The 12,733-nt window shown below is 39.5% G+C and overlaps 1 protein-coding gene across 1 annotated transcript in view; it reads right to left on the reverse strand.

Annotated features, from left to right (window-relative positions):
* The window catches only part of LOC111236413 (V-type proton ATPase subunit B, brain isoform), a 34,684-nt gene that overhangs the window by 2,847 nt on the left and 19,104 nt on the right, over positions 1 to 12,733 (reverse strand). Inside the window, exons 7-13 of the mRNA XM_022765128.1 lie at positions 8,829 to 8,930; positions 7,400 to 7,497; positions 7,014 to 7,137; positions 2,852 to 3,002; positions 2,211 to 2,293; positions 1,808 to 1,912; positions 1,118 to 1,247 (exon numbers count right to left, since the gene is read on the reverse strand). Coding sequence (XP_022620849.1) covers positions 1,118 to 1,247; positions 1,808 to 1,912; positions 2,211 to 2,293; positions 2,852 to 3,002; positions 7,014 to 7,137; positions 7,400 to 7,497; positions 8,829 to 8,930 — 793 coding nt within the window. The remainder of the gene's footprint in view (positions 1 to 1,117; positions 1,248 to 1,807; positions 1,913 to 2,210; positions 2,294 to 2,851; positions 3,003 to 7,013; positions 7,138 to 7,399; positions 7,498 to 8,828; positions 8,931 to 12,733) is intronic.

Genomic DNA, 12,733 nt, shown 5'->3' on the forward strand with positions numbered 1-12,733 from the left:
ATATAGTTAGCCTGGCTTAGGTGCACTTTAACTGTTACTCTGGTCTAGTTGTATTTTATTCATTTCAGTGTCAGATTTTTTTTACTCTTGTGTTATTCTGTTTGGACTTTATTTGGCTTTTAATTGTGTTTCATGTTCCACTCTATAGCTTCTTTTTCTTCATGTAAAGCACAGTGAACTGCCTGTGCTACTATACAAATAAAGCAGCCTTGTCTACAGACTGGTAGAATAGGGAAACAGCTGGCCCAGCTCTGAACGAGAAATAGTTCCAGCATATAATCCTCACCCAAAACCACAAACTGTTCTTGTCACATTTCTGCTTGTGAAGAGATGAAACAAATGAGGTAAAACATTGTCATCAGTGAGGTTCAGAGGTGTTGGTGTGACTCCAACCTCGTCTGTATTTAGCTGCTGGACATAGTTTTAACTGTTTTAGTAAAAACCCTGCAAAAGTTTCAAAATGTTGCAGTGTCATATATTAAACCCGATCAAAACAAAAGTTTTGTGATATATCTTGTGATATTAATTTCTTAATTTACCTCTGACCTTGGGCTTGGTTGTCCCTGCTCTGGATGCAGATTTGCTTGTAATGGAGGTTGTTGTACTGAAACTGTTGTTTGGATGTTGCTGTAAGTTTAAAAATATTTCTCTCTCTCTTTTCCCACACTGTGTTGCTGTAATGACTAATCTCCTGAGGAATGAGAAAGTACGACTGTATGTTCATTTCACCTAGAAGAAGAAACCGTCTGTGGTGAGGTGCCCCTCAGCTAAAAGAAGAAACCATATCTAATTTCTGCTGCATTTGCAACAGAACAGGAAGCAAGTCCAAAACGTGTGCAAACATACAGGTGCATGTAGGGATCCAATTACAATACCTAACAATTACTTTTATTATTAATCAATCTGTATGCAATTTTTTTTTTGTTGTGGCATGATAAATGACATAAATAATTAATCAGTTATAAAACTAGTTGGCGAGTCATTTTCTGTCAACCAATTATTCGGCTGATAACAACAAGAAGTAATGGCTGCGTTTGTGAGGAGGCAGATGAAAGAAATATATTATATGAACTGTGGTTGCAGTGACACACTCCACCAACACTTTACATCTTCTTACCTTGAGCGATGAAGTTCTTCTCAAACTTCTGCAGGAACTCGAGGTAGAGCAGATCATCAGAGGTGAGGGCCTCCTCTCCCACCACAGCCTTCATGGCCTGGACGTCCTTACCAATGGCGTAACAGGCATACTGGACACAAGGAGAGGCAATGAAGACACCATTGATGACAGTGCATGATATGGTTAAATCTGCTCTCTGCATAAACTACCCTCATTAATGCATTATTACTATAAACACACATACACCTGCCACTGATCAGTCACCAGGTTTCTCCTCTACCCTTGACATGTTCTGGAGGCATGGCTCACTGTTTCTAACTGTGTGGTGAAGAAGATGCTGCTGTTTGTCCATGTCAGAGCAGGGATCCTCTCCACAGCACCAAGGGTCTGAATTGAATAAATACTCAAATTTTCCTACATGCCACTCCTTTCTCCATGCACCTTAAAGTCAGTGAAGTTGTCTCAGACACCTCTACTTTGCTTCTCTCCCTTCATTCAGCCATTCCACTCCACTTCTTTCCTGTTTGAGTCATGTGCACTGATTTGAAACCTGGTGACTCGTACACATGGCAGAGAGATCTGTGTTCTCCTGGAGAATCAGATTTCTCTCATCCCCTTCACTGTTTACAGAAAAGAATGAAGAACTGAGCTTATTGGAGAAAAGAACGTGCAGCAGATGAGATTTGTTACCAGCTGGTTGGAGACATCAGCGTGGTCCTTCCTGGTCATCCCCTCGCCAATGGCCGACTTCATCAGACGAGACAGTGAAGGCAACACGTTGATGGGTGGGTAGATCTGAACGAAAGTGATGAGTTTGTCTGATTACATGAAATGTTAATGCAAAATGTGAACTTAATAACCATTTTATTGTTTTAACTAGAGAGGATGAATAATGTGAGTTGATCAATGTGGTTAACGTCTTAGCTTTTAGCCACAGATGTCAGACAGTTCCATGAACAGTAATTATAAAGAAAACGCACAAAGTGATTGGTACAGCATGCAGCATTTTGAGTCAAAACTAACCATGGGACCATCTGACCCCAAAAAAACCACCGTTCTGAGCCCCCGAGTGTGATGAAGGACTGATGAATACCTGTCTGTTGTGTAGCTGTCTGTCAACGTAGACCTGACCCTCTGTGATGTATCCAGTCAGATCAGGGATGGGATGGGTGATGTCTGTTAGACACAAACACCTATTTAATCACAACTTCATTATATTTAAATACAGCAGTAACATTAATAGAAACACTACATATAATGCTGTTCTCTGTTCTGTTCTGCAGATCACTCAGTGATCTGCAGGTGTCATCACACAGGACAGAGACTCAGGCAGTTTAAAGACTGTCACTGTGAATCAAGAGGCTGACAGCTGCTGGATGAGCAGCAGTGTTTAGTCAAAGCCGACACAATCACCTCCTTGTGATGCAGTGATGGGGACTCCTGCTCAACTACATAGGAGCAGACTCTTCATGCTTGTTGCTATGGTAACTGGAGGCATCAAAAATGTCTCCTCAGTCCATTTCAGATGCCGTCTACAATGACTCGCCAAAAGATTTATAAATTTAAGGACAGAAAATAGAACACAGAAGAAGAATTTGTCCAACTACTCTGATGTCCAGACACAAACACACACACAACACTGTTTGAATGCATAAATACATGTGTTATACAGAAATCATATCTAGGTCCTCTACAAGGCTGTGCAGAAAGCTGGAGTTCTGCTAATGCTCTCACCATCATTGGGCATGGTGAGGATGGGGATCTGAGTGATGGAGCCGTTTCTGCCCTCCACACGGCCAGCACGCTCGTAGATGGTGGCCAGATCAGTGTACATGTAGCCAGGAAAGCCTCGACGGCCAGGCACCTCTTCTCGGGCAGCAGAGACCTAAAGTGGTGGAAGGATACAAGGTTGTTGACATACATTTTTATTTTATTTCTCTATTTTCTCTTATTTTCATGGAGTTTGAGAAATTCTTAAAGCTGCATTAAGTAATTTTTTTTACCTTTAATTATCACCTTATACAATGACTGTAGCACATGTTAGCTGAACACAAATCCAGCAGACATAGAGCAACAATAGCATTCATTTGAAGTGACGTTTGTCCAGTGTTCCCTGTCTTTTAGCTCTGTGTTTGGTCTCCACCAGTTCATGAGGGAAACACCTGGCTCTTTAGCTGCTGAATGCTCCACAATGTTCACTGGTGAGTCACTGACTGTGCCTGTCTGCTGTCTGCTGCTGGACAGGTAGAGTGCAGAGGCTCTGTCAGGGCTTCTCCACTGGTGAACTGCTGCTGATAACTGACCCAACTAATGTCCAATACAGCGTAGAGTGACACTCAGTATACAATGAATTTGGGGGTTGTTCTTTGAGGAAAAACGTGTTAGCCAGTCCTGAGCTCAGGGTAACATTGATAATAGTGGAAAAGTTCACACTCCACTAACTCTAGTCAAACTTGTTATCTGAGACATCGGTTAGTGCTCTTCCTAAAACCCTTTTGTAAAAGTGACATACACTTTGAAATGACAAACAATAGCAGAACATGTGTTTTTATTCTGCTGTAAGGGGTAAACTAGCTCTACCCTGTAACAGGATAACAATGATGCACCATTATTTGAGAGTTTCTTACATGGATCAGCTGGTAAAGACCCTTCAGCAGGGACTGTTGTTTCAGTCAGCAAAGTGGATGGCTGCTGATTAAAACCCTGCTTTTCTACCTCTGTCTGAAATCAAAGAAGCACTGCTTAAAAATAAAAATTGATCTCAAGTGGTAAAAATGCCACTGTCAGTATAAACTGGGTCTGTACCGTGCTAGAATGAAGAATGTCATTAGTGTACTGCATTAACTGCACAGGTGTTGGGGCTTAGTCAAAGGTCAGTTCTCTACAGGTCGACGACTACAAGTGACACCTCTCACATTTCACCCAGTTATGTTCTGTCTGTAAAAATAAGCAGCTTTAAAGTCCTCTGTCCACAGAAATAAATATTAATGTTTGATAATAAGTCAGATTTAACCTTCCTGTGCTTTTTTCATATAAACTCTTCACTTGTAAACAAGTGTAAAAAAAATCTCCTGGAACCATTTACTGTTGGAGAGTCAAGTGATGCTAACTCCTCCAGTATGTTTCAGAAGAGGCAAACAGGTGGTTGGAAATGTCGCCATTCTGTTTTCAGGCCCTCTGCAAAAATGACCAAAAGTAAATCCTTGTTCCCAAAGTCAAGTGAATTCAGAGCAAGCAAGAAAGAAAATGCATCTCATTCATCGCTGGATTCAAAGGTTGATGGGCAGGCTAAACACTTGTGAACTGTAGATTCAATGCAAAACTAAACCTTCACGTGCATGAATGGGAACAGAAGTTAAATGTTAATGTCCTCCTGGCTCTTTGTAAGTGGTGAAATACCTATCAAGCTGCCTGAGTCTTAGCTGACTATTGGTGCAGCGTGCATGTGCCAAGGTTATGGACAGCGAATGCAAGAAGGGAAACGCACATGCACCATTTAAAAACCTACATTGTGCTGCCAGTACAGAGACACAAAGGAGTGAGTCGAGAGGGCCTTACTCCTCGCCATGAGGAGAAAGGAGGGCAGTAGGTGGAGGGGCAGAGAGGGGGACCATTTCCTTTTAAAGCCAAGCGGACAATAATGAAATTAAGGTATTTCCTACACGAATGAAGGACACATTATCCTCCCTTTCAGCAATGAGCACAAGACCTTAGTGAGCCCATCACCTTTGTGCTAATGCTGCAGGGAATTTACACTGGTGTGTCATGTTGACACGCTGCCATACAGTCTGGTGCTTCAACTGCTGCTGGAGTCTTCAGGGAGGATCCAGGATGACTATACTATGGTGAGATGTTACTGAATATACTGCACACGTCGTAACTGTACAGTATTTTAAATTCACACCGATAGTAAAGCAGACATACCTCCATGTGTATACAACAGCTGGGCTAACCCAGCAGCTAACAAACAGCTTTTAGAGCCAGAGAAGAGATTTTCTATTCTTGATTTAGTGTTTCCTTGCAGATCACTTCAGGTTCTTGGATATTTGAGGCCTTCCTGTTTCAGATCTACTCACAGATTTTCAGTGATGTTCAAATCAGGGGACTGTGCAACAAAAGTTTCTGCTTTGGATCATTGTCCTGTTGTAGAGGGTAGCTTCTGTTCACTTACACTTCCTTGACTCACTGCAGGACATCTGCCTCCCCAATGTGCTGATGTACAATGGAATTCATTATTCCGTCTGTGCAATGATTCCTCATGCTTAACAGTTGGCAAAGGCATCCATACCTTTGCACATGCTAAAGTTACTATATTAAATTGATGAAATAATAGTGCTCAGTCCTCTGTGCCATAGAGCTCCCTTCTTGTCCAAAAACATATCAATGTACATGCTGTTGCATTGGTTGACATGTTCCTTCATTACCGTGAACTAAGGCTGCACGATATGCAAAAAATAATAAATAATCATGTTGTGAGTACGGCAGATATATGTGATTTCATCTGGAATGGTTGTTTTTTTCTATTTAATTTTTACTGAAATTTAAAAAAAAAATGATGATGATGAAATGATTTTTGTTGGTCTATACCAAACAAACAAACATGTTCTTTACATCTGGAAAATATGATTTGTAGGCCGGGCCGTCTCTGTAGCACCACAACACTAACAATGCTAATAATGCACAACAATGTGACACAGAAAACTGCAGGTCCTGTGATTTGGATATTGCATTTAGCCATATTGCGATTTCAATTATACTTCCATTAATTGTGCAGCCCTACCATGAACATATACACTGTAGTTTATTTTGATTCAATCCCACAAACACTACTGTTTGACAATTTTCAAATTCAAACTGATCTTCATTTGAGTAATCTTATATTGATTGATAAAATCAAGATCTATCTTTTAATATATGTCTTTTACAGTCTACGGCCTTTTCCTGTGAAGCTGTGACCCTGTTAGTGAGAAATAAAAACCTGGCAGACGTAGCTCCACTGAAGGCAGATGTGTGGCTGCATTTCAGAGTCAAAAACTACGAAGACAGCAAGGAGCTGGACAGAAACATGTCACATGTGTAAAATGAAGAAGTGCTGTGGAAACACCACAAATCTCTACACCAGTTAACGAGATGTCACAACAGACACTCAATCTGCAAATACATGCAAAACAAACCCCACTGGAGAAGGCGTTTGTGTTCAAGTTACCATGGGAAATGATGGCTCCCAAAGCCTCAGTAATACACTAGAACCACGCTATGTTTCACCAACACGCAAACATTTCAGTGAAGTGGCTGCCTGCGGTTTATAATACACTGAAGATGTAAATAGTTCTGAGATCTGTTTACCATCTCCACCACACCCTCTGCACTAAAAGAAGCACTTCAAAAAGTGCATTAATGTAACTGCTGCAGGTCCATTCTTAATGTAAATTTTTATTGTTAATAATGCACCAGGTTAGAGGGATATTTTACAGCATTAGTTCTCTGAGAATGTCATATCACATCCTAGATTTTTATGTTTTTATGGAATCTGTTGACATTAAGAAAATATATTATTATTTTTTTTTTTTTTAAAAACTCATACTTTAATTTCACAAGTGGCAAAAGTGATTGCAAGTATCTAAAATAATGAGTGTTGAAGTGAGAAGACACTCCGGCTCAGACCTTGATAAAGTACATCACTGGGATCTTTTAGTGGACACAAAATAAATGATTGTTTTTACTTACATCACTGGTCAAAATTGGTGCCTTTTTTAGTTTTCAACAGCAGCTGCATTAACCAAACAACATCAAGACTGCTTTCACATTCAGCCTCTTCCAGCAAGAACTTAGAAAGATGTGGCAGAATGTGAAGAATGTAACCAACACGTCTGAGGCAGAGAAGTCAGGGTCATACCTCTCTCAGAGCCTCAGCGTACGAGCTCATGTCAGTCAGGATGACCAGGACGTGCTTCTCACACTGGTAGGCCAGGTACTCGGCTGTAGTCAGGGCCAAGCGCGGGGTGATGATACGCTCGATGCTGATTGGTCACAGAGGCAAAAAGCGGAAGTTATTATAATGAACACATAATAATCTGAAGTCTGAATTCAACTGGTCAAAGCAAACATTTATTCCAGATACAGGTCACACATTTGACATTAGCAAACACGACACATCTTCTCTGTCGTCCCTCACTGACAGAACAAACTTCAGTCATTTACTAAACAAAACACACACAATAGTGGAGCAGTTGGTACGATCACTGCTCTCACATACGGAGCTCATTTCAGTGTAAATCTTACGTGGGGTCATTGGCCAAGTTCAGGAACAGGCAGACGTTGTCCATAGAGCCGTTCTCCTCAAAGTCAGACTTGAAGAAGCGAGCGGTCTCCATGTTGACCTGAGAGACATATGATACAAGTCAGTGATGCTGAGGAAGTGTGGCCAGAAGATCCTGAACCATTCTGACAGGATATAAAACATGAGCATCAGACAGGTAACATTACCTTTATGTTGCTCTGTTACAACAGAAGCTTCAAACTGTGTGATGCACAGAATTAGACAAGCCTCTCATTTATTTCTGTTGGCTGCGTGTTGAGTGTTTTCCTTGATATTTATCATTTCATCTACGCAGTTGGCATTTTAGCTTCACACAGCAGCCTAGTCTGGTATGACTTTTATGTTACAGTGTATTTAGTATTCAGACATGAGACCAACAAGGTGCATGTCTGACCTTCAGCATTCCTGCTTTACCTGCTCGACTAAAATTAGACAAACATTGACATGTTTTCTTTGAGACCAACTTGTCCAGTGTTTTTGTCAAAAATGAACTAAAAGTAAGAAACCTGATTAAAACTCACTCTCAGGATTAAGGCTGAGACAGAGGCTGTGAATGAAGGTTCAAAGTGAATGAAATGAGCTAAAGTATCTAATACTGAAGTCTCTATTTAATTATTATTTTAATGGCTCAACTTTATCTATTTGTATGTTTCTTTCATGTTATTTTATTTCAACATTTCAATCCTGTTTGCTTTGTGTTTGTGGTTAGGAAACGAGGATTTATCCTCCATGTGTTACAAATAAAGTTAGTTTAAAAAAAACATCCTAGTGTAAGTGCAGTCAGATTCTTTTCTCTTAGTCCTTATGAATCCTCCTTCACATCTTTCCTACATGTCATGTTTCCATGGAGGTTATTTTGACTTTTTGGCCCAAATCTAAAAACAGTAGAGGGTTTTATATTTGAATGTTTTTTTTATCATTATACAGATGCATTGCTGTTACACTGTGGCATTTAAAAATATTCATATCCATGTGGTGACTTGTATAAATTCCCAATTCTCCCACTAGACTGACCACAGAGGGCTGTGAACTAGTGGAGAAGTAGAAGATGGAAGGGTGTGTGTGTGTGTGTGTATGTGTGTGTGTGTTGGAGGTCAGCATGTCACAAATGGGGTATTAGAGCAGACAGGCGGAGCAGCTGAGGAGGAGAGAACTTGATACTGCAGGGCTGACAGTGTTAAAGGAGCTTTTGAATGAGTAACCTGTCTACATGGCCGGGGGATATGCTCAGAGGCGCAGAAATAACAAGAGGGAATTAAAGGTTAAATCACCTGGTGAATAAAAGACAGAAACCAGGGTGGGAGAAAGGGTACAAGGTGTCACATCAGGGTTAAGAGGGGGATTAGGGTGACAGATGGGAATAAAATAAATGTTTGAACACTGCCTGCTCACCCCCATGGCTGCAAAGACAATGGCAAAGTTCTCAGCACTATAGTCCATCACATCCTTGGATTTCTGCACCAGGCCAGCCTGGCGACAGATCTGAGCAGCAATCTGAGAGGAAGAAAACACAGAGTTTTAGACAGTCAGGACATCTCTGGGTCAACACAGTCTTTCAATATTTAACGCACAAAGTTTCTGTTCAACAGCATTTTATTGAATGGAGACCGCTTATCCAATCAGCATCCTTGTTATTAGGTTTAGTTTTCACATTTGTAAATACCTGAGATCATAGATAACTCAAACTAAAAGCTTCAGCTGAGATCTGTGATCAACTGTTACTGTATGAGGAGGCAGAAATCATAAAGCCTGGAGCTGTAGACTAATGTTCACAATCTGATAATAATGTAAGATATGATATACTAACAGTGTCAAACACACTGAAGTAACAGGCATCACCTACGTACTCTTCACACATTATTTTCCAGCTTTAAACATTGATATAAAACATGATTAAAGTCTAACTGGAAGAAACTCCTGCAACTGGCGTCACACAATCACACACATCATTTCTCTTGGTCTCGTTACAGACAATAATTATTAGTGGATCAATTCATTCTTCATACAGAGAACTTATCTAGTCCTTTATTCATTACTGCATTTCTTACAAAAAACCACAGTCAATCAAGTTTGCTGAGTGACAGAGGAACTTCATTGCATAATGCCTCTATCTTGATCTGGCCTGACCTCTCCATGCCCCCGAGCCCACACACCTGGCCCATAGAGGACACCAGCACATGCCTGACCTCTGTGACATGTGCTTAATGAAACAACGAGCCAAGTGTTTACAACATGTGGTCGTCATCATTACTGTGATTCTGTCGTGGGACAGTTATGATTAAGTCACAGTGGTGATAGGTCTGAGGCTGATGCTCAGAACTAATCAAAGATGCTCTGACAGATTTGCTGAAGTTTTCACTATGACATCAGTTAAAGTCATCAAGCACACTGTTGTCATATTATCACACTATACAAGTTGTTACAATTGTCACATTAGCCACATAACATTAGCATACATTTAAAGCTGTGTTTGTGTATTCACTCTCCTTTTGGCTCCGTTTTGGTCTCCTCCACTTCCTGTGAAAAAACCTACTTCTAAGCTGCTAAATACTCGACTATGTTCACCGCTAACAGCTAACTCTGTGTGTCTGCTGTTTGGTGCTTGGCATACACTTACACTGAAAACAGCTGGAGATGATGAGAGTGATGACACTGAAGCATATCAGTAAAGCTGTAAGCTTCAGCTTCATTTGAAACAGATTATGCATCATATTCTGCCTTTTTCTGTCTCGCAGATGTCACATGATCCAGGAGCACTTCATTTACTGACATCTTTTCTCTTAAATTTCTCTAGAGCTTATTGAATGATTTCAGGCTTCCTTACACTGATGGAGCTAATTCATGCTTTTCTGTGAATACTTAACCAATGTTAGAGGTACAGTAGCTTAGGTAACACTACAGTCTGTTTTAAAATAAACCAAAATGGAACAGATTTTTACGGAAGAGTAACGCAGTCACTTGAAGAAAAAAAGAAATTATTAATATAATAATAATGATAATTATTAATTATATAATTACCTCAGAATTTAGATGAATATGTTAATTCACAAAAACAGAGCAGTTTTTTTTCTTAAGTGAATGCATTATACATCCGTAGATTTTAATCAGAAACTACTAAAATATAGTTGTGTTCTGATTCTTCTGTTCAGCCTGATGAAACATGATTCAAATTCTCCACAATACAACAATAGTAAAATATTTCCAATGCAGTGTTGTACTATTACAAAGCTTGTTAGAGTGACAGTGAGAAAAACATCTACAACCCACTAATAAACAGAGGAATCTGTCTGTCTGTATTTTAATTTCTCGACATCCGCTCACTGACCAGACCTCAGACTCGCCAGGTGTGTTGTCGAGGACCAGAGGAGATGTGGTGTCGACTGTGAGGGTTTTCCAATGAAGTGGTTCTTGTGACGATCTCAAAATCGACAGGGGACTCGTCCGTTTATTTTTCTGGACTTTCCGTTTCTATGGTAATCATGTTTCTTTTGATGATGTCACTGATGATGTGTGTTACCAAAAGATCATGGTCCAGTGTGACAGCCACTGCAATGTTTTTTTTCGCATCTTTAATTTCTACTTGCATTTTGGAAACAATTGATGATGGCAGATAAAAATAAAGAAAATCTATCAAAATCTCAGTTACGTTGACACATTGTCTTGTTTGCTGTGTCAGTAACAGTGTAAGAATGAGGTTTTAGTGGATATTAAAACATCTCCTGAACAAAACACAAAGAAAAACATTCTTGTTACTGTCTGATAATGGTTTTCCATTGTGAGAAGGTAACAGCATTAAATTTTGTCCCTGAGCACTGACGTGTAAAGAACTGTGGCAAATAAAAGAAGAATACAAGGGTCAACATTGGTTTCTGAATCTTTTTTTTTTTTAGCTGAAGTGTATCAAGAGCAGCCAATGGTCACTCAAGAAACCTCAATTGTGCTGGAGTGGTTCAGTAGATTGAATCAATCAATAATTGTTTCGCCAAACAAAATGGAGTTGTCTTTGAGGCAATTTTTTATTTCATTTTATTTCTTTTTTTTTGCCTTGAGATGATTCCAGGAGCTGTCCTACTTAAACTAGCGGACTGCAGCAATCCTGCTGGAAATAACAGATCACTCTCCTTCTTTAAGTATGACTTGATCTCGTTGGTTTGATTTCCACTCGGCCACAACAAAGCTGTATGTGCTTGCACAGACAATCATTACAACACACACTGTAGCAAAAGCCAGAACTGGATGAATGTCATACATGCACATGGGGGTGAATATTTAATAATCTGTTACTTAGAAAGGAATAATATTGATCTACTTAAAAACTTTAACATCTTATATCTTATAGATTCCACAACAAATTCAATCTCAAACACTTCTTGTGTACTTCATGTAGGGTGGCATCAGAGAAGATTGAGACCCCTTCCCTTTCTGTGTTGTAGATTTCATTTTAAATGAATAAAGCTACCATTTTGCTCATCAATCTATACTCAATAATCCATAATGATGAAGAGAGAACATGTTTTTAGAAATGTTTGTGTGTTGTATGTGTGTGATGAATGAGTGACCAGCTGTGCATGGTGCACAGAGGAAACAGAAGGAGTTCAGTGTTTTTCAATCAGTTTATCACTGAATGTTAATGGGAGAAAAATTGCAGGGTAGTCGGGTCTTTTTTTTTTTGATAGTTGGAAGTAACAAAAACTGCTTACTGCAAACAATAAATTTCAATTGCTCATTTCACATCTATTTTATAATTCACATGCATTTTCATTTGATCAATTAATGTGTTACTTCCACCCTCATATCCTTTTGTTGGACGCAGAAGGATCAGAACCCACAAAGTGCCACTTGTGACTATATTTATTATTTTTATTATTCTTATTATTATTATCATTATTATCATTATTATCATTATTATTATTATTATCATTATTATTATTATTATTAGAACCCAAAGCACCATGTTCTACCCTATGGAAAGTGCCATGTTTATTATTACTCTTAGGACAAACGAGTCAAATTTTTTAGTGGCTACAGGTACTCAAAAAAATTCCAAAAACCCTGCACCTGCATCAGACATGGTGAAACATTATACTGTATGTTTTGTGGGTCTTGTGCATGGGTGTGGTGTGGTAAAATGGCTCAATAAAGCCCCATACAAAAATTTAACAAAGTAGCCCTGGAAGTATGTGTCACGCGTGTCTGACTTTTATATTTTGTTTTCAAATTTGTTATCTTCACTTGAGGACATTTATCAGACTTCACACAGCTCCCCCATATCATGAGTACTCCCCTACTTGTGAACA

This window comes from Seriola dumerili, unplaced genomic scaffold, assembly GCF_002260705.1.
Source record: "Seriola dumerili isolate Sdu_G_001 unplaced genomic scaffold, Sdu_1.0 BDQW01000665.1, whole genome shotgun sequence".
Taxonomy (NCBI): Eukaryota; Metazoa; Chordata; class Actinopteri; order Carangiformes; family Carangidae; genus Seriola; species Seriola dumerili.